The 21,991-nt window shown below is 38.8% G+C and overlaps 1 protein-coding gene and 1 pseudogene across 5 annotated transcripts in view; both read right to left on the minus strand.

Annotated features, from left to right (window-relative positions):
- Window positions 1-183: 183 nt before the first annotated feature.
- Window positions 184-1,667, minus strand: LOC113906245 (annotated as a pseudogene).
- A 4,811-nt stretch (window positions 1,668-6,478) lies between these two features.
- EDEM3 (ER degradation enhancing alpha-mannosidase like protein 3) overlaps window positions 6,479-21,991 on the minus strand; it is a 72,801-nt gene continuing 57,288 nt past the window's right edge. For 2 of the 5 annotated variants that reach the window (XM_027565561.1, XM_027565562.1), the window contains exons 19-21: window positions 17,838-18,023; window positions 16,502-16,549; window positions 6,479-10,540 (exon numbers count right to left, since the gene is read on the minus strand). In XM_027565561.1, the coding sequence (XP_027421362.1) occupies window positions 10,137-10,540; window positions 16,502-16,549; window positions 17,838-18,023 (638 nt within the window). In that variant the 3' untranslated portion in view covers window positions 6,479-10,136. The remainder of the gene's footprint in view (window positions 10,541-16,501; window positions 16,550-17,837; window positions 18,024-21,991) is intronic. The other 3 variants (XM_027565565.1, XM_027565564.1, XM_027565563.1) reach the window with 2 other exon arrangements.

Raw genomic sequence — 21,991 nt, forward strand, 5'->3', positions numbered from 1 at the left:
GCTCCCCCGTCCCTGGGATTCTCCAGGCAAGAACACTGGAGTGGGTTGCCATTTCCTTCTCCAATGCATGTAAGTGAAAAGTGAAAGTGAAGTCGCTCAGTCATGTCCGACCCTCAGCGACCCCATGAACTGCAGCCTTCCAGGCTCCTCCATCCATGGGATTTTCCAGGCAGGAGTACTGGAGTGGGGTGCCATTGCCTTCTCCAAAATAGGACTCCTACATTACATCAAAAGCATATGATATTCTGCAGCAACTGGGAGCATTTTCAGGATTGGCATGTTGTCTTCTTTAGAACTAATTTCAACAGAAGAGTTTAAGAGGGTGGACAGGTATCTCTATTAAATGTATTTAAAAGTGACATGTTTCTTTTGTGCCGATCCGAATCTGACTCCCCCGAATGACCTAGCTAGTGAACTAGTCACCAGTAATCTGGTCAGCAGGCAAATCAAGCCTGCAAGAAAATAAGCCAATATTCAAATTACCATGTTCTTGTCTGACCCAAAAAATTTATTTTCAGCATAAATATATAACCTCAGTATGAGATGTCTAATTAAAGCAAGCACCACCAACAAGACCAAGATGGCATCTCCTCTTCTAAGGTTTAGGTTTTGCCCAGAATTCTTGATACAGGGAATAACCCATACCAAGAGACATTGCTCCCACAACAAAGCTTTGGGCTGCCACACACATGTGGATCAGGTGAACAGAAATTTTAATATTTCCCCTCTATATAATCCACATGCAATAATTGCTGCAAAACCTGCCATTCCCATGGGGACAAATGGTGCCTCTCTTAGCTTTTCGGGTAAGTTAACATCCCTGATCTTCATCATATGAGGAAAGAGAAACATGTGTCCCTTGACATAGTGATTGAAGAATCTTCAGACAACCACAAGATGTTTCAGGTTCCTATCCACTAGTGACCGCACTCCTGCACCTGCTGTCCAGCTGGCTTCTCCTAGATGAGTATTTTTTGAATGCTGAGTTTTTCACTCTCTTATTTCACCTTCATCAAGAGACTCTTTAATTCCTCTTTGCTTTCTGCCATAAGGGTGGTGTCATCTGCATATCTGAGGTTATTGATATTTCTCACAGAGATCTTGATTCCAGCTTGTGCTTCATCCAGACTGGCATTTGGCATGATGTACTCTGCATATAAGTTAAATAAGCAGGATGCCGATATAAAGCCTTGACGTACTTCTTTTCCAATTTGGAACCAGTCTGTTGTTCCAGTTCTAACTGTTGCTTCTGGACCTGCATACAGGTCTCACAGGAGGTGGGTCAGGTGGTCTGTATTCCCATCTCTTTAAGAATTTTCCATAGTTTGTTGTGATCCACACAAAGGCTTTAGCGTAGTCAATGAAGCATAAGTAGATGTTTTCTGAAATTCTCTAGCTTTTCTATGATACAGTGGATTCCGGCAATTTGATCTGTGGTTCTTCTGCCTTTTCTAAATCCAGTTTGTACATCTGGAAGTTCTCAGTTCACAAACTGTTGAAGCCTAGCTGGAAGGTTTTGAGCATTACTTTGCTAGCATGTGAAATGAGTGCAATTTTGTGGTAGTTGGAACATTCTTTGGCATTGCCTTTCTTTGAGACTGGAATGAAAACTGACCTCATCCAGTCTCGTGGCCACTCACTGCTGAGTTAATCAAATTTGCTGGCATACTGAGTGCTGCACTTTTAACAGCATTATCTTTTAGGATTTGAAATAGCTCAACTGGAATTCCATCACCTCCACTAGCTTTGTTCGTAGTGATGCTTCCTAAGGCCCACTTGACTTCACATTCCAGGATGTTTGGCTCTAGGTGAGTGATCACACTGTCGTGGTTATCTGGGTCATTGAGGTCTTTTTGTATAGTTCTTCTGTGTATTCTTGCCACCTCTTCTTAATATCTTATACTTCATTATAGTTTTGATTTTCATTTCTCTAATAATTAGCAATGACGAGCATCTTTTCATGTGCCTGTCATCTGTATGTCTTCTTTGGAGGTAGATCTATTTAGGTCTTTTGCCCATTTTTGATTGGGTTGTTTATTGTTATTGAGTTGTATTTGTTTGTACATTTTGGAAATTGATTCCTTGTAGTTGCTTCATTTGTAAATATTTTCTCCCATTCTGTAAGCTGTCATTTGATTTTGCTGTGGTTTCCTTTGCTGAACAAAACCTTGTACGTTTGATTAGATCTCATTTATTTTTGCTTTTATTTCTATTGCTTTGGGAGATTGACTTAAAATATTGGTATCAGTCAGTCAGTCTGTTCAGTCGCTCAGTTGTGTCCTACTCTTTGCAATGCCATGAATCGCAGCACACCAGTCCTCCCTGTCCATCACCAACCCCCGGAGTTCACCCAAACTCATGTGCATCAAGCTGGTCATGCCATCCAGCCATCTCATCCTCTGTCGTCCCCTTCTCCTCCTGCCCCCAATCCCTCCCAGCATCAGAGCCTTTTCCAATGAGTCAACTATTCGCATGAGGTGGCCAAAGTATTGGAGTTTCACTTTCAGCATCAGTCCTTCCAATGAACACCCAGGACTGATTTCCTTTAGGATAGACTGGTTGGATCTCCTTGCAGTCCAAGGGACTCTCAAGAGTCTTCTCCAACACCACAGTGCAAAAGCATCAATTCTTCAGCACTCAGCTTTCTTCACAGTCCAACTCTCACATCCATACATGACCACAGGAAAAACCATAGCCTTGACTAGACGGACCTTTGTTGGCAAAGTAATGTCTCTGCTTTTCAATATGCTGTCTAGGTGGGTCATAACTTTCCTTCCAAAGAGTAAGCGTCTTTTAATTTCATGGCTGCAGTCACCGTCTGCAGTGATTTTGGAGCCCCCAAAAATAAAGTCTGACACTGTTTCCCCATCTATTTGCCATCAAGTGATGGGACCAGATGCCATGATCTTCATTTTCTGAATGTTGAGCTCTAAGCCAACTTTTTCACTCTCCACTTTCACTTTCAGCAAGAGGCTTTTAAGTTCCTCTTCACTTTCTGCCATAAGGGTGGTGTCATCTGCATATCTGAGGTTATTGATATTTCTCCCGGCAATCTTGATTCCAGCTTGTGCTTCTTCCAGCCCGGCGTTTCTCATGATGTACTCTGCATAGAAGTTAAATAAGCAAAGTGATAATATACAGCCTTGACATACTCCTTTTCCTATTTGGAACCAGTCTGTTGTTCCATGTCCAATTCTAACTGTTGCTTCCTGACCTGCATACAGGTTTCTCAAGAGGCAGGTCAGGTGGTCTGATGTTCCCATCTCTTTCAGAATTTTCCACAGTTTATTGTGGTTCACACAGTCAAAGACTTTGGCATAGTCAATAAAGCAGAAATAGATGGTTCTCTGGAATTCTCTTGCTTTTTTGATGATCCAGCGGATGTTGGCAATTTGATATCTGGTTCCTCTGCCTTTTCTAAAACCAGCTTGAACATCTGGAAGTTCATGGTGCATGTACTGCTGAAGCCTGGCTTGGAGAATTTTGAGCATTACTTTACTAGCGTGTGAGATGAGTGCAATTGTGCGGTAGTTTGAGCATTCTTTGGCATTTATGTCAATTTATGCTTTTTCTATATTCTCTTCAAGGAGCTTTATGCTGTCATGTCTTAAGCCATTTTGAGTTGTTTTGCCCATGGCCTAAGTGCATGTCTGGCTTCACTGCCTTGCATATGGCTGTCTCCCTTTCCTGCCCCACTTGCTGGTGGTGCCGTCTTCTCTCCATTGCATCTTCTTGCCTCCTTTGTGGAAGACTGACCGTACATGAGTGGTTTATTTCTGGGTTCTTTATTCTGTTCCATTGGTCCATATGTCTATTTACCATGCTGTTTTGATTACTGTAGCTTTCTAGTATTGTCTGAAGTCTGGGAGGGATATACCTCCTGCTTTGTTCTTTTTCCTCAAGATTGCACTGGCAATTCTGGGTCTTTTACAATTCCATATAAGTTTCAGGACTATTTGTCCTGGTTTTGTGAAAAAATGCCATGAGTAATTTGATAAGGATTGCATTAAATGTGTAAATTGTTTTGGGTAGTATTGCCATTTTAACAATATTACTATTTTCAATCTAAGAGGATATCTTTCCATTTCTTTGAAACATAATTTCCTTTATTAATGTTCTATAGTTCTCAGCATGTCTTTCACCTTTGACCTAGGCTGTTTTTATTTTTAAAATCATAATGTTCATTTTGGAAATATACCCAAACAGATAAAGAAATAGAAATTGCCTGTAATCCAGAGATAATCATTGTTAATGTTTTGGTTACTTAAAGTAGAATTCTTTGTTGATATCCATCACTATCCTTTCACCATAAATTCTTTTCCTTCATAAGCTTATTATATTTATTAATACTGTTTTATTTTCTATCTTCTTTGCTTATGTTTGACCCAGTGTTGCAACCTCCAGGCCCCATAACGCCTGACACACAGGAGATGCTCAGTAAGTTTTTGTTGAATAAATGAGGTGTTTTTTTTTTTTTAATTATAGAATAGGGCTGAGGTTATACTTCATATACAGTTCTAGATTTTTATTCATTTAGCATTACATTTCATTACGCTAATTTAAAACCCTTTAGTGATTTCTCATTACCCTTAGAACAAAGTCTAAAATCCTTACTAAATCCTGCAAGCTGCGAGTCTTTGGAAAGACACAGAAGCCTCATCTTTGAATCCTCAGAATCCGTCATAGCCCAGTTCCAGGCTCTTTTCTCCATTTTCTCCCTTCCTAGATTTGTATTCATGATTTAAAGTGCCAGTGAGCACCGGTGGTGTGATTTCATCCAGTTCCAATAACTACTTACACTTACATGCTAAATCAATGAGTAGTTGGACTTAATAAGATTTAAAGTTTTGCCAAGTTTGCTCAAAAGGGCAAGAGATATTAATGGTGGGTAAATTGGGAAGTGAGGCCATGGGGAAGGGTGATGGATTCTGAGAAAGTAGAAGGACCAATTGATTGGAGGTCCTGAAGAATTACCCAAGAGAATGGACAAGACTGAGTTAAAAGTAATGATTGGAGACCGAGATAATAGGGCCTAAAAATATTTACCTATTTTATTAATATAATAAGACAATTAAAGCTGGGATTCAGTTGGCATAGACCTCAGGTAAGACAAGAGTGTGGCTGACTAAATAGATCAGTTCTTCTAAAGACAGCAGCTCTCTGGGATTGCCTTGAGAACTCCACCTACTCTACAAGGAGAAAGCTGGATAGGAGAGTGGGGAAAGGGCGTTTAGGACAAGCTAGCTTGCAGTGTTTGTCAGACTGCCTCTTGACACAAGATCAATGGCTTTTCCCAGAAATTCGGAAAAGATCAAGTAGGGTTTGCTGTGTAAGCTGTCCTCCAATTGCTGCAACTCCAACAGTAGGGTGGTGGTGGTGACGGTGGTAGGAGGGGAACAGCCAGGCCCCAGGTGTTAGGTTCCTCTGTCTCTGACTAGTCTATTTAAGGACTTTGGCTCTCTCCTTAACCCTTGGCAGAAGGTTTTCAATCTTCTCTATGAAATTCCATCCTACTGTTACATCCAAAGTATTTTTTCAGTATTACCTGTAGCTGCTATGTCTCAAGACAGCACCACTTCTTAGACAGCTGGGGCTGAAACAAGGGTAGAAATGTGCTCTAATACACCACAAGACTTCTAAACTATTTCTCCCACAGTCATGTGGGATGATGAGTCCATTCTTTTACGAATTCATAAGCTCTGGAAATAAACCAAGGCTCCCAATCCATGAACCAGGCACCTAAGCATAAGATGCTTAGAACTTGTTCAACTTTCAGTTTGCTTATCTTTAAAGAAAGTGATTATTAATATCAACAGATAATAGTGATATTATCAGATCTTTCAAGGTATCTTGTGTTCAGAAACCCTATAACAGTAAGGATGAAAAGCATAGTATCACAGTATCTGAAAGTGGCTGTTAAACAGATGGTCTCAATGGAATTAACAGGAGAGGTCAGTATAATTTGATGACAATATTAAAAGGACAACTGATTTTATTAAATATTAGAAAACTCAAAACATATGGGCTTCCCTGGTGGCTCATTGCTAAAGAACCCTCCTGCCAATGCAGGCAATGCCAGTTCAACCCCTGAATCAGGAAGATCTCCTACAGAAGGAAATGGCAATCCACTCCAATATTCATGCCTGGGAAATTCCTTAGACAGCGGAGCCTGGTGGACTACAGTCCATGGAGTCTCAAAAGAGTCAGACACGACTTAGTGACAAAACAACCACAACAACAAAACTCAAAACACACATGCAACCAATATTGACACTGTAAATTAATAACTCTAGCTCTACCCTGAGGATACGAGTTGAGTTCAATGTATGTTTGCATGTCTATATTCTAAGCCATTCCCCAAATCTGCTCTTCTAGGGTAAAATGAAAATGAAAGGGAAGACAGTGGTGAAAAAAAATTTAGAGATATCAAAGTGTAAAGATATGCAAAGTATGCTACAAATTAAAATTAAAACTAGACCAGGATATTTACATATTTTATTAAATCTTTACAATCAGTAATTATAATCAAATACACAACTATATACAAGGATTATATACATTTTGCCCAGACTTTTACATCACAGTACATAGTTTCCCTTAGAAATATTGTATACATTTATCACCAAACAATAAAATCCAACAACAGTAGTGTTACAGCACCTGTTAGTACAGACATCTTTTTTCATAAATTACATCATAAGAAAATATACGGCTGTAAATTGGGCTTTTAAAAATGTCTTTTATAAAATCTGAACATACAATATTTCATTCACAGAATGTTTTTTTTTTCTATGTTCTGACTGAAGCCTTGTGCATAAAACGACCAGTTGGAATATTTACTAAATGCCCCCTCCTCTAAATTGATAAGCACTATTGGAATTATGGATGCTGAGCTTTCTTTATGATGAATTTGGCATGGGGTCTGGTGAGGGAACAAATGCTGGTTTTACTACTCAAAGGGCCATGAGATGGTAATTTAAATTAAAATAAAAATCTCAAGAGTATATTAGAGAAGTTAAAATCACAGAGTGCACAGTTTTTCATTTTACTCTCTAAACACTGTGAAGAGAAAGGGAAAAGTATAATGTTAAAAAATTTGTTCTGAAACAACTGTATTCTTGTTGGAAGCCTATTAAAAGTTAAAAAGAAAACCTACCCAACAAAATATCCCATCCCAAACATATCTAGGAAATTACAATTTTTCACACCTAAAACTTTATGAGAAAAGCACTGCAAATTAGGGTATATCATTTTAATGGAGTTTCCTAAGCAGAAAAAACTTGAACTATTTTTAGTAGGTAAACAAGTGAAGTTTTAAAACTTGAAAATACCTGAATTAAATACTTTCTCTAATATCTAACTTTTAACTTTCAGATAAAATCCATACTTGATTCCAGGTTTGTAAACATTGTATAAATCCTTCTTAGTCAATTTTATGGCTGTGGTGATCACTTCAGCTCTCTCTCTATGCAGCCAACAGCTAACTGAGGTAGACCAGATGTTTCTAAAATTCAGGGTCACACAGAAACCCCTGAATCTTTAGGAAGTAAATAAAATGCTATAAAAGGTACTTAAAAAACAAAACATTTTAAAAAATGCCTAATGCTGTTGAAACTTTTCATGAACTTAAAAACAACTTCGTGGCAGTATGTCAGTTAAGAATGGAGAGTCAGTGACAATGTTGGAGTTTTGAAGCTGAACATTATACCTTCTTTTCTTAGCTAGGGAAAAATCAAGTATAATTCCTTCTGCTATTAATTTTTATAGTTTGTTAATTTTATAGTTAAATTTTTTTTTTAAGTATTCATTTTTCTAGACAAGCTGATGGTTTAGTCACTAAGTTGTGTCCGACTCTTGTGACCCCATGGACTGTAGCCTGCCAGGCTCCTCTGTCCATGGGATTCTCCAGGCACGAATATGGAGTGGGTTGCCATTTCCTTCTCCAAGTTGCTTCTAGACCTCAATGAATGGCAACAACTCCCCCTAATGGCCAAAGAAAGGGTAAGTGGCAGTAAGCTGGCTTTTCTGTGTATGCCACAAGATCTCTGCTGGACATAAAATTATGTTGTTTTGATAAATTAGAAAAGCTAGATTTGACAACAATGGCTTTGAACTACAAAAAGAAAACCAAATCAATGTATATAAGGCTTCTGTAATCCAAGTCTTAAAGGAACATCTGCTCCTTTTCTCCAAGCCCCAGTCCTATAAATCAAGGCAAGTCAAGTAATTACGCTTCAACTATTTTGGCAGCTTTGCAATCAAAATGAACAAAGTACTATGTCTATTCTTCCATATACTCTATGTATTATAGTTCTATCATCTTTTTACACCAAATTTCACATGCAGAGAGACTAAAAATATCCATTTTGGTGTCAGGTTTAATTAAGGGCCAAAAAAAGTCTTTTATACTACTCTCTTTTCCCCCCCTCAAAATGAATTCTCTGTTAGATTTATTACTCACTGACCCAATTAACTTCAGCTGGAATTTTTGAAAGCAGCTATTTATCCCCTTACAAAAGAACATGTTTACCTGGGATCTAAGACATACTGTACATGAATATACATAACTACAATACAGCACTGCTGTTCTTTTAACAGCTCCATATACAGTTTAAGTTCATCAGTACCTCCAAAACTGTGTTTTAAGGAAAAAAATTATTATATAATGACACGGTAAAGAAAAAGAAAGTCTCAAATATTCCTTTAGAACTGATTCACGTATGTTTAAAAAATAAATAGAGTAAAGCCATGATTTCAATTACAGGGCTGTCTACAGATATCAACAAAGAAGTTCTAAAAACTTAAATGTGGCCAGCACCAGACTGCCACACACATACACACACACACCCCCAAAAAAAATTAAAAATAGGGGAAAAGGTTCCATTAAGCTATATGGCTATATGTTAGTTGCTACTGTGTTTTTTACACAGGTTACCATAGACTAATTTTCAAGTCCATATTGGAAGGAATACTCATTAAAACAAAACAAAACAAAACTTAAAAACCATGATCAACAGAAAATGTGACAGATTCCTTAGGTGCAACTTTAGCAACTATAGTTTCAAAGGAGGAAAAAATAGTAGTTACTCCAGAATTTTTAGACCACTACCACAGTTTTATCATGGCTAAGACAGAAAAATGGAACAAAATGTATTCAGCTATTGGCAACACAGGTCTTGTGGCTCAAAATGCATACTACACATGGGATGGAGTAAGGCTGATGGCTAGAGGTAATCACCTCCAAAGAAATGAACTGGAAAAGATTTATAATTTACCCTACAAAGATATAACCTTAAGTTCCATTTCAGAGTAGTCACAGCTTTCCCTATGGAAGGCCCAATGGCAAGTTCATATTGCAACATTACAGTTTCTCCCTTGCTCCATTTTTCAAGAGTATTAGGTAACCAATTCCCACATTATATGACCTTTTTACCTGGTCCCAATGATTAGTCTTTACGCAAAGAACTCACTGAGAAAGTACACTGGCTTCACCTTTGGTTTAAATGAAAAGGACACCGATAAGAGGGAAAAAAATCAAGTCATCTCGATCATGTTACACAATGAAGCGAGTGAAAATGTTGAGCAAAGACTGTTTTCACCATGAATGCATTTGCTTCACAACCATTTAGGTCACTTTGAGTGTTTCTGTGAAGGCAGCATAACCAGAATGCCCACAAAACTCCTATGCGTTTTCCCCAAAGAACCTCTAACCCGCAAACCAAGAAAACAGAGAGCTTCCTTTAATTAGAAAGCTGTACAAATCTGTATTCCCCACCTCATAGTTAACTAGATATGTTTCTTAGCTACTATCCAGAGACTGCAGAAATCTGGTTCCAAGGAATGCCCAGTAATCTTTTCCTGGCCCAAGGTGTGCAGCAGGATGGTACACTCCTGTCACCTGGGGGGTGGGGGAGGACTGTGAGTTTGCACTTTTGATGGGACAGTTTTAAACAAGGTCAGTTCTAACACAGCGTGTTCCAGATTCCTATGAAAACTAACTCTCCCAGTCAGAACGTGGTTGCTCATCACCATACTTAAAGCCTCCCATGAAGAGAGCCTGCTTAGTATCAGGGTGTCTATTAACCACAGTTTACCTTTTCTTTTGAAATACCTACCACCAGGTAGACTTTTGTGAGTCAGAGCTCATCCTTATCCATCATTTCAAATGCTTCTATGTCTTCATTCCAGTCTGCTAATATGGAGTCTATAGGCTGGGCCTTTTTGCCCCAGCTAACATTAGGATTGGAATCCTCCTCAGTTTCTGGCTGTTCTTGAAGTTGGTTATCTAAATCTGTACATTCCCCATCAAGACTTGTAGTCTCGAGGTTTTCCATGGGGTTAGAATCCTGTTCAGAAGAAGAAACGCTTGCAGCACTGTCTGTATCTACTGGAGATAAAGCTTCTGGGTGAGAGTTCACAGAACTTTCCTCAGGAGACTCTTGATCAACCAGATCAATCTCCTGAGACCTTGATGCAATCTGTTCAGCACTCTGAGAGTCATTTTCAGAGGATGGTTGTTCTTCATTTTCCATCTCAGGATCTGTACATGAAAGAAACAAACTTCATGCTACTTTCCTCCTCAAAACATGTACTATCATATTCTCAAAACCATACTGGCTTTAGTACTAAAGCAAAAAGCTGAGAGTTAAAAGAAAACCATGTTAATGCAGGATGACTCTAATAAAGACTGCCGTCAGTGGGTGTCACCAAATGCCAAGAAATACACTAAACAGTAATATTAAAATGCATATAAATTTATATTATAGGTCTTAAATTTATTAAACACCTAAATTCAGGAAAGCCCAAACATGAGAACATATTAAACCAAACAAAATTTAAACAGTGCATGCCACTGCTGTAATTTTAATATTCTTTGAAAAGTGAAATTCCCACTCAAGAAACCATGAAAATGCAGATACTGCAAAATTAAATGATTAAAATTAAATGATTCAGGGATATCAATGTGATTAAATATTTCCATAAATACAAAAACAGATTATTTACAAAACTTCATTACTGATGAAGTTTTATAAGATATAATTATAAGATATAATCATAAAATCTACTGGAAGGCCAAAAAGCAGGCTAAACCTCTGGTAATGAATATACAGTGAAACCACTAGAGGCATTTTATTTAGGGTTCCTACAAGAAAGTGCTGAGGTAGCAGCATCTATAATCACAGGCTGCACAATTCTCAGACTCTGCAGTCAGCTGGTAAAGATCTCATGAGCGTCTTCTGTGTGGCAGGCACCGTGCAAGGTGCTAGGGATAAAACTAGATGAAAACAAACACCTAACTTGCCCTTCTGAATCTTATAGTCCAGCTGAGGAAAACGTTTACAAATCAACACAAATAAACAGAAAACTCTGTGATGCAAGCTATGGTGTTGGAAAGAATGAGATTTGAGGACTTCTTTCAGAATGTGCTTCCCTGGTGGCTCAGAGGGTAAAGTGTCTGCCTGCAATGCAAGAGACCTGGGTTCGATCCCTGGGTTGGGAAGATCCCCTGGAGAAGGAAATAGCAACCCACTCCAGTACTCTTGCCTAGAAAATCCCATGGATGGAGAAACCTGGTAGGCTACAGTCCATGGGATCGCAGAGAGTAGGACATGACTGAGCGGCTTCAGTTTCACTTTCAGAATGTGACACTTGAACTGAGATTTCAAAGATAAGCAGAATTAGTCAAAGAAGAAAGAGAAGATGAACTTATTATAAAACCAGAAAAATGGAAGGAAATAAAGGCACACAGGGAGGGACAGAAGGATACGTATGCATACACCCTGACCAGGCAGGATTACCTGACATGGGAAGCTTTAGATAGTTTGTGCTGGGGGTGTGTCAGGGGGAAGGTGGGCAAGGGGGAGGAGTTCCCACACGTTCTCTCAGCTGTGGAAAAGGTACATTTTAATTTGACATTTAGGGAAACTAAAGAACAGAAAGCAGTCTGGCAGCTTGGAGCTCATTTATGCTAGGCTACCCTAAGTTCAAGCAAAAACAAAAAGAACCTTCATTTCTAGACTGCATTAATCTAGTTTAGAATATGAAAAGGTGTGGGGCTATTTTATATAGTAATAAAGACTGTGCTTTTGACAAAGAATCACTCTAGGGTTACATGTTACATAATATTATTTTGGAAACCTAGCTAAGGATAAGGAAACAGGATGGGGTAGGCTCCAATCGAGATGTGGAGTAGGATGGGGAGCTCTCCTCCTCCCACAAATAACAGGAAAGATACATCTATGAACAGAACACATCTCACCGAACACCTACTGGACACAAGCAGGAGACCTCAAACCTGAAAGGACAAGAAAAGTCTCTATCAGGTAGGACGAAGAAAAGAGAGGATGGAGGGGCAGGACGTGTGCCCCTGGGAGGGAGCTAAAGAGAGGAGAGGCTCCCGCATCCTGGGGAGCCCTCTCAGATCAGCGGGGACAGAAAGGGGGGTTCAGAGGCTCAGAGGCGAGCACAACCCCCATCTGCGGCAGGCAGAAGAGACGCCTGCACAGACTGGAGTACTGCTGCCCTGCGCGCCCCGGCCTCAGACACGTGTCCGTAGGTACGGGCAGGGCCTGAAACTCAGCGTTGAGTGCGCAGTCCACAGGAAGAGCACTGCTGTTGGCTTGTGGACAAGGCCTGAAGGGGGCTGGAGTGCGGTATGGCCGCAACTGGGGGTGTTTGCAGAAGCACCCGGGCCACCGTAGAAGTCAAGCACCACTGTTAAGTGGCACACAAAGGGAGCCCCTTTCTCCACTGCCAGCCTCTACCCATGCAGGCTCCAGGATAGTATACCTCACTTACTGCCTCAGTGGCTTAACAAACACAAATCAGTATACACAGGATGGATAAACAACAAGGTCCTACTGTATAACACAGGGAACTATATTCAATACGCTGTGATAAACCATGATTCAAAAAGATACACGCACCCCAATGCTTACTGCAGCACTGTTCACAACAGCCAGGACACGGAAGCAACCTAGATGTCCACTGACAGAGGAACGGATAAGAAGATATGGTACATATATACAATAGAATATTACTCAGCCATAAAAAAGGAATGAAACAATACAAATAACCCCTCTGTAGTAGCAATAACTGGTTAGAAATAAACTAAGTTAACCTTTTATAATTAAAAACAGAATCCACAAGACATAGAATTAAATTTATTATGAAATCTTATTGTTTAATATTATAAAATCTCAATGAAAAAATAAGATCTGATTCAATTTACAGGTAAGTACCTGTATGTACCTGGATGGAAAGTCAATATTTAACAAAACCTTCCTGTTTAGATGTAACACATGCAGTTATACAATTCCAAAATGAATCCCAATTCTACTTTACTTTTTGGACTGGATAGGATTATTTTTAAATTCCTATGGAAGAATGTACATCACAGAGAAGTCAATAAATTCTGAAAAGAATTAGTGAGATGAGAGCTGCCTGAAGAGAGATTAAAATGTATTCAAAATAACAAACTATTTTATTATTAGCACTGGAATAAGCAAATAGATTAGTGTAAAAGCAGAGCAAGTCACCCAAAAACAGATCAAATATATGAGAATATGTGATACATAGCAAAGTGGCAACAATCAGCTAAATAAAAATGACAGCTGGAGAAGTACAAAAAGAAAGAATCTACCACACCACTACAAACCTTCATTCTAAGGGGCCTGTGTAATGACTACATCATTAAATTCAGGGATGGTGAGTCAGACATGCGGAAGTAAAAATGAATGAAGAAAATCTCATGATACAAAAAGAGAGAAAGAAAAGAAAAAAGTTTTAATAATGAAAGGACAAAGAAACTTGGCAAAGACTTCAAGACTGGCTGTTCTACAACCATTCATTCATGCAACCAGCATTTACTGACAACAAGAAATACAGAGCTGAGACACAGGTAAAGAAGTACAATGTAATACAAATGTCAAAAGTACAAGATGTTGGGACGTTCCCTGGTGGTCCAGTGGTTAAGAATCTACTTGCCAATGCAGGGGACACAGGTTCAATCCCTGGTCTAGGAAGATCTAGCAACTAAGCCTGTGTGCCACAACCACTAAGTCTACACTCCAACCCCTGCACTCTGTAACAAGAGAAGCCACGACAAAGAGAAGCCCGTGGCACCACAAATGGAGAGTAGACCCTGTTTGTCGTAACTAGAGAATGCCTGCGCACAGCAACAGAGACCCAGCACCGCCAAACTAAATGAACACAAACTGTTAAAGAAGATGTCCATACATTTTATCTATGAGAATAAGAGAAAAAATTCATAGAGAAGATAGCACTAAACTTGGTATTAGAATGACGAAATGTTTTTAAAGAGGAAAAGGCTATGGGAGTGGAAGCGGGATAGACAAGGCACTTGTGGAACGAGGGAAGATGTGCAAATGCAAAGATGCAAGAGAAAACATGTGGTGACTGAGGAAGAGAGGCTGGAGTCCTTCAGTGTTAACTCTACTAACATTTCAGCTGCCCCTTTCCAAGCAAAGACGCCATCTGTTTACATACTAGATTCACCTCCTCAGAACCAAATCCTTTCCAATAGAAATCTAAGTTCTACAGATCAACTGAAGGACAGATTCACCCCATCACATTCAGTGAAGGATAATCTTAGGAAAAGGAACCTGCCACAGTTAAACCTAAGGCCGTTCAAACCACTGGCCCTTTCTTTTGTTTCCCCTGTTCTGCCTGCCTCTTCACCAGACAGACACAAATGCAAAAGTAGTTCTGAATCTCTGTGTCCATGCAGCTCTTAAGGCACTGGAAGCCGACACTATAAACTACAAAATGACGATGTATTCAAACTTTTAAATGCTGATTTTTTTTTTCCCCATCTTGAGAAATACTACTGAGAAAAGTCAACTGAATCTTAATTGTAAATTGTTTCAATTCAGATCTCAAGGTAACAGTGTCTTTTGTTTGCGGGCACAGGGTAGGAATTATTATTCAGCACCTTTACAAATTCTAGAAATTCTGGAACTGGACACATGACAGACACAATATTAACACTTCTGCGGATAACTTAACTTTTAGAAGTGTGACTGGTTTAACCTGAGAAAGCAGCATTTCTACTTAATAAATTACTAATGCTTTATTCTGAAGAAGAATGTATAATAATTATCTGGACATTTTTGCTAGGATATAGGACTGTTGAAGATATTTCTCTTATCAATGGCTGGGATTTATCAGAATTAGAAGGTGGGAGTGGGGGCTTGTTCTGGAGTCTATTTTCTGTATTGATACGTGGGAAGACTGGCTCCATCAAAACTGACTTTTTAAGGGAAATATGTATCTGTGGAATGAGATCTTTAGAGAAAACAATCTGGAGGACATTTTAAATCGTTCAGATTTTATGGCTGCTATTATTTGGTGTACTTAAAGAATCCTACCTAGTATCCTTGTGTGTGTGGTGTGCTAAGTTGCTTCAGTCATGTCTGAGTACCCTTGGTGGCACAATAAGGCCAGATACAGAGCTGGGAGATTTTTTTTTTTTTAAAGGAGGGTGCCTTCATGGCTTTGTTCAGTGTTTCTCAAAGTATAGCTGAGTGCAATTAACTGGAATGCTTGTTTAAAATTTCAGATTCTGATCCCCTGCTTTCAGAGTCTGATTCAATATTCTGGAGTAGACCTCAGGAATCTGCACTTCTAACTACTACACCAGCTGATTCTGAAGCAGCAGAGAAACACTGATGCATGCAGCAACAGCACAGATTAATGGCATCCACTACAGATGTCAACTTAGAATATTTTCCTAAGTAAATAAAGCAGTTGATTTAATAAAACTATTATCACTGACTTTTGTTACACTGATAAATATTAACAATTATACTATAACTCACAGCTGACAGTTAATAATGCCCTACAGTTCTTCAAAAAGTTATACAAAAAGGGGAATTTTTCAAAGCTTTTTGTCAAAATATCACACTATAACAGAATCGCAGTCAAAAAATGGACAGACTATCAAAACTTTAAAAAATATATAATTTAAATAAAGCCCTTTTACTGCAAGGTCCTTAAGGGAATACTGTTATGCTGTTCAGACTTTTTTTTAAATAGCATAACTGATCTCTTTTCATATCCTTTCTGTGGTATAGAAAGCACATGCTTTACCACAATCTCATAGTCCTAACCCTCACACATTTCCTACAGATATATGGGTTTTAAAAACAAGTCGATACTTTAAATAGTTTATACTGCATTCCAATAAAAAGTGATCAAAAGTAACACATGCTATACAACAATGTCTTCATTAGAGTAACTCTTGCATGGATATGGACTAGTGAATTCACCTATTATTTAATTAATAGAACTTGTTATGACAGGATCAGTAAAGAATCATCATTATGGGACAGCTGACTAGGCATGAAAATAATCTAAGTACTTTAAATGGTGTATTATCATGGTAGCCACTGAAACAATATATACATGCACACGCATGTGTGTATATACATGTATATACACATGCATGCACATATATATAAGGCTTATTAAAGATACTTACTACTATTAATAATGTAGTTTGGAATCATTTTACCTTTTAATATTGCTGCTGAAATTCCAGTGGTAGCACAAAACAGGGGGAAAAAGCAAAGGCATTAACGAGTTACATGGAATAATGATTCGCCTGTGTTTGATGTGCCAAAGTGCATATAAAGATCTAACTGAAAAAAGGGCTCAGGAAGAAAAAAAAAAAACAGGCACATAGGAGGATTTAAGAAGATTAGGAATCCTTTCTATTCTGCTCTATTTACACATCCTTAAGTACATATACCCTACTCACTCCATACTGCTTAAATAGTTAACAACTGAATGAACCTCAAAGAAGAATAAAGCAATACAAGAAGACAACCCAAACACTGACTTGGCCAGCACTAGATTATTGCTAAACTTTTTCTTTTTTAATTGTTCCACTTGGCGGTTATACTGAATTGAGTAAGTTTCCTACATATCTGCCAAACAAATATCCCAAACATCAACAACCGTGTACAAATCACACAGCTTTATCTGTTGCAAGCGAGGTAGGAGGACCAGTGCTCTCTCTATAGGAGCCTCCAGTGGCTAAGAAAATGGCCATTAAAAGCAGGATTACGGACTACGTCTGATGGTTCACTTTCCCTCATTTGCCCACTATCCCTAGATGTGAAATTGTAAAACAATACTAGTGAGACCTTGCATTTATACAATAATTTGGGTTTCAAAGAGCTTTCAATTTACGAACAAAAATTTTGGCCCAGAGAGGGATATGTATACACTCTCATGAATTAAGGCATGCTATCTTGTTCTTCAGGCACTAGCCAGGCATGTGTAACTCTTGTAACTTTTAAGTATCTGTGTGATGAAATTAGATCTCAATGAAGAGAAGCTGCTAGATTTCTATGCCTTCACCAAGACACTGGTTATTTGATTACAGGTGGCTTGGTGAAACCCAATTACTATTATATCATATATAACACCGTTCTATATAATTAATCTCTTTTTACTTCTTATTCTAAAAAAAACCCAGAGGATATAGTATCTGTGAAATTGAATGGTGAGCCTCCGTGGATGTTAAAAATGACTCTTAATGTAATCTCTTGTATTTTTATCACTGGCAGAATAATAGCAAAAATTATAAATCACGTATAAAAATATAATTCTAATGACATTCTAAATCAGCACACAAAGCAAAATAAACATTTCATTACTCATCTTTCCAAAAGAAAAACGTATTTTGAAATCACCTTCTACAAATTTTTACTTCTTTCACCAGTGAACCATAAATAATCATTTTGTAACTCATTTTTGTCAAGTGAGAAAAATTAAGGCAAAGCGGAAAACAAAGCATTTTTTACCCTTACCTCGATCTTTTGCTTTGTCAGAAAGGAGCACTTCTACCTCCTCATACTCCCGGATGGCATCCAGTATGATACCTCCTTCTTTGCTGAATAGAAACAGCATGGGGATCGTGATGTCATCTGTGTCCTTCCCGTCGCCCGCCATCTGGAACAGAGGGGCAGTATCGCTGCTGCTCCCCTCATTGTCATCTAGCCAGAGGACGAATAAAAGCAAACAGCAAGCGTTCATCCATTAGAAAGGCCCAGCTGCCAGCCTTTACTATTTTCCCCGTCGACATTAATTTGCTGCATTAAGAACCACAAAAACATTCACACTTGTGGGGTCCATAATTCTACTCCTAGAAATGTACATCGAGGAAATAATTCAAAAGAAGCAAAATGATCTATGCCTGAAAAAGTTTATTGGAGTGCTTTATACTTGTCAACAACTGTAAACTGTAAGTAAATTATAATGAACTACCTGAGGGAACACACAGAAAAACTAAATGTTATTATTACATAAAAAAGGGAAAGTACAAAGTTCTATGATTGTGACTATAAAAATTTCAGATGCTTATGAAAAAGCCTAAAAAGGGAAAAATTCAGAGACCTGAATTACAATGACAGAATAATGAAAATTTTATTGTTATTTATGATTTCCTCTAATGGCATTATATTATGTATTTTTAAAACACTCTTCACAAGGAATACTTATGACTAGACTGAAACACTATTCTGACTTTACACTAGTTAAAAAATAACAGTATGGCTGCTAATTACTACTCTACTGGAGATGTCACTTATGTCTAGTCCTAATCTCACATGCCAGTCCTGGAGAACCTGTCTGTCACCTCTCAGAGAGCTTGCATGGACAAGCCCTGCTAAGTGGAGAATACCATGCAGAATCACACCCTTCAATAGTAACTGACCAGACAAAGGATGGCTACCTGACCCCCAGTGTCTCCAGGAGATTTGGAAGTGGCACACTTTCAAAAATAGAAAGACTTTCGGTTAGCAGTGGGTAGAAGTCCAGTTAAGTGACACAGACTGATGGCTTAGGTTGCAATTTTGGAAAAGACCATTTTGGAACTGCTAGGTAAAAAGAGAGCAGGCTGGTGAGAAACTGCTGGTGAGAATGAAGCAGAATACCAAAGAGCTGCAGAGAAGAGTCCAGGAGGACCCATAGATAGAGACAAGAAAAATGCTAGCCGTCATGGTTCCTGATGATTTTTGGTTTCCACTTCTAATTCCTTAGAGCACTCAGTTGTATTTCTTACTCTCGGGTTCAACAAAAATAATCCATTTCCATATAGTAAACAAACCTCCTTTACACTAAATAAACTGTTTCTTGTAGGCAGCTGATTTTAATCTATACTTCTGGTATTTGGGATAAAAAACAACCAAGTCCTAATTTGCTCATTTATATACAATTAAAACCACTCATGACCCAGATAATCACGATGGTGTGATCACTCACCTAGAGCCAGACATCCTGGAATGTGAAGTCAATTGGGCCTTAGGAACTATCACTATGAACAAAGCTAGTGGAGGTGATGGAATTCCAGTGGAGCTATTTCAAATCCTGAAAGATGATGCTGTGAAAGTGCTGCACTCAATATGTCAGCAACTTTGGAAAACTCAGCAGTAGCCACAGGACTGGAAAAGGTCCGTTTTCATCCCAACACCAAAGAAAGGCAATGCCAAAGAATGCTCAAACTACCGCACAATTGCACTCATCTCACACGCTAGTAATGCTCAAAATTCTCCAAGCCAGGCTTCAGCAATATGGGAACGGTGAACGTTCAGAAGTTCAAGCTGGTTTTAGAAAAGGCAGAGGAACCAGACATCAAATTGCCAACATCCTCTGGGTCATCGAAAGAGCAAGAAAGTTCCAGAAAAACATCTATTTCTGCTTTATTGACCGTGCCAAAGCCTTTGACTGTGTGGATCACAATAAACTGCAGAAAATTCTGAAAGAGATGGGAATACCAGACCACCTGATCTGCCTCTTGAGAAACCTATATGCAGGTCAGGAAGCAACAGTTAGAACTGGACATGGAACAACAGACTGGTTCCAAATAGGAAAAGGAGTACGTCAAGGCGGTATATTGTCACCCTGCTTATTTAATTTATACGCAGAGTACATCATGAGAAACGCTGGGCTGGAGGAAGCACAAGCTGGAATCAAAATTGCCAGGACAAATGTCAATAACCTCAGATATGCAGATGACACCACCCTTATGGCAGAAAGTGAAGAGGAACTAAAAAGCCTCTTGATGAAGGTGAAAGAGGAGAGTGAAAAAGTTGGCTTAAAGCTCAACAGTCAGAAAACGAAGATCATGGCATCTGGTCCCATTACTTCACGACAGATGGGGAAAGAGTGGAAACAGTGTCAGACTTTATTTTTGGGGGCTCCAAAATCACTGCAGATGGTGACTGCAGCCATGGAATTAAAAGACGCTTACTCCTTGGAAGGAAAGTTATGACCCACCTAGACAGCATATTGAAAAGCAGAGACATTACTTTGCCAACAAAAGTCCTTCTAGTCAAGGCTATGGTTTTTCCAGTGGTCATGTATGGATGTGAGAGTTGGACTGTGAAGAAAGCTGAGTGCAGAAGAATTGATGCTTTTGAACTGTGGTGTTGGAGAAGACTCTTGAGAGTCCCTTGGACTGCAAGGAGATCCAACCAGTCCATCCTATAGGAAATCAGTCCTGGGTGTTCATTGGAATGACTGATGTTGAAGCTGAAACTCCAATATTTTGGCCACCTGATGCGAAGAGCTGACTCATTTGAAAAGACCCTGATGCTGGGAAAGATTGAAGGCAGGAGGAGAAGGGGATGAAAAGGATGAGATGGTTGGATGGCATCACCGACTCTATGGACATGAGTTTGGGTAAACTCTGGGAGTTGGTGATGGACACGGAGGCCTGGCATGCTGCACTCCATGGGGTTGCAAAAGAGTCAGACATAACTGAGCGACTGAAATGAACTGAAAACCATTAGAAACTAAACAAAATGCTTCACCAAAAACAAAAAAAAACTTCAGGGAAAGGAGTTACAACATAAGAAAGTTTCCACTTAGACGTTAATTTTTTAAAAATTAAGGACCACTTCTTTTAATTATTTACTTACAGATCTCAAGATAGCATTCTATAACTAATAGCTACTAATGAAAGCATTTGATTTGACAAATTTTGCAGAGTACAGAATACCATGAAAATTAGACTTTACCAAAAAATGGGGAAAATCTAAAATACTCCACATACGTTCCCAACTTTATTTTTTCATATTTTTTAAAACTCAGTAAGATGTCTAAAATATTAGTAGTGGCAAGCTATTAAATTCTTTAATAAAAGTAATCTCAGAGTGGAAAATAACCAAGGATTAAGAGGTGATTTAAGTCATCCATCAGCAAACTCTCTCTGTAACTGCTCAGATAGAGAATATTTTATGCTTTGTTACTGTTACCACCAGTCAACTCCAGCACTGTTCTTAAAAGCAGTTACAGAAGATAGGTAAACAAACTGATGAGCTGTGTTCTAATAAAACTTTAAAAAAAGCAGTGAGCCAAACTTGGCTTGCAGGCTATAGTTCGCTGCTGCTGCTGCTGCTGCTGCTAAGTCGCTTCAGTCGTGTCCGACTCTGTGTGACCCCACAGACGGCAGCCCACCAGACTCCCCCGTCCCTGGGATTCTCCAGGCAAGAACACTGGAGTGGGTTGCCATTTCCTTCTCCAATGCATGAAAGTGAAAAGTGAAAGTGAAGTCGCTCAGTCGTGTCCGACTCTTAGCGACCCCACGGACTGCAGCCCACCAGGCTCCTCCGTCCATGGGATTTTCCAGGCAAGAGTGCTGGAGTGGGGTGCCATTGCCTTCTCCGCTAACCACTAATTTATTAAGCAGAACTTTTCCTAATGTTAATATTTAACTATGAAATTCATGCATTCATTAAATCAACACTGTAGTGCCCATATAGGATAAGCAAAAAGAATAATAAATATTTTTTCAATGAAATAAATCCTAGTATTTTATTTTTACCCATATCAGTAATTTTAGGAAATTTTATTTCCATTATCTTCAAACCTCACAACCACCTAAAAGATGTTTATTACCATTTTCACTGGAGCTAAAAAAATTCTACTGATTAAACAGGTAAACAATCTAAAGGTTACAGCA

Source organism: Bos indicus x Bos taurus, chromosome 16 (genome assembly GCF_003369695.1).
Source record: "Bos indicus x Bos taurus breed Angus x Brahman F1 hybrid chromosome 16, Bos_hybrid_MaternalHap_v2.0, whole genome shotgun sequence".
Classification (NCBI taxonomy): domain Eukaryota; kingdom Metazoa; phylum Chordata; class Mammalia; order Artiodactyla; family Bovidae; genus Bos; species Bos indicus x Bos taurus.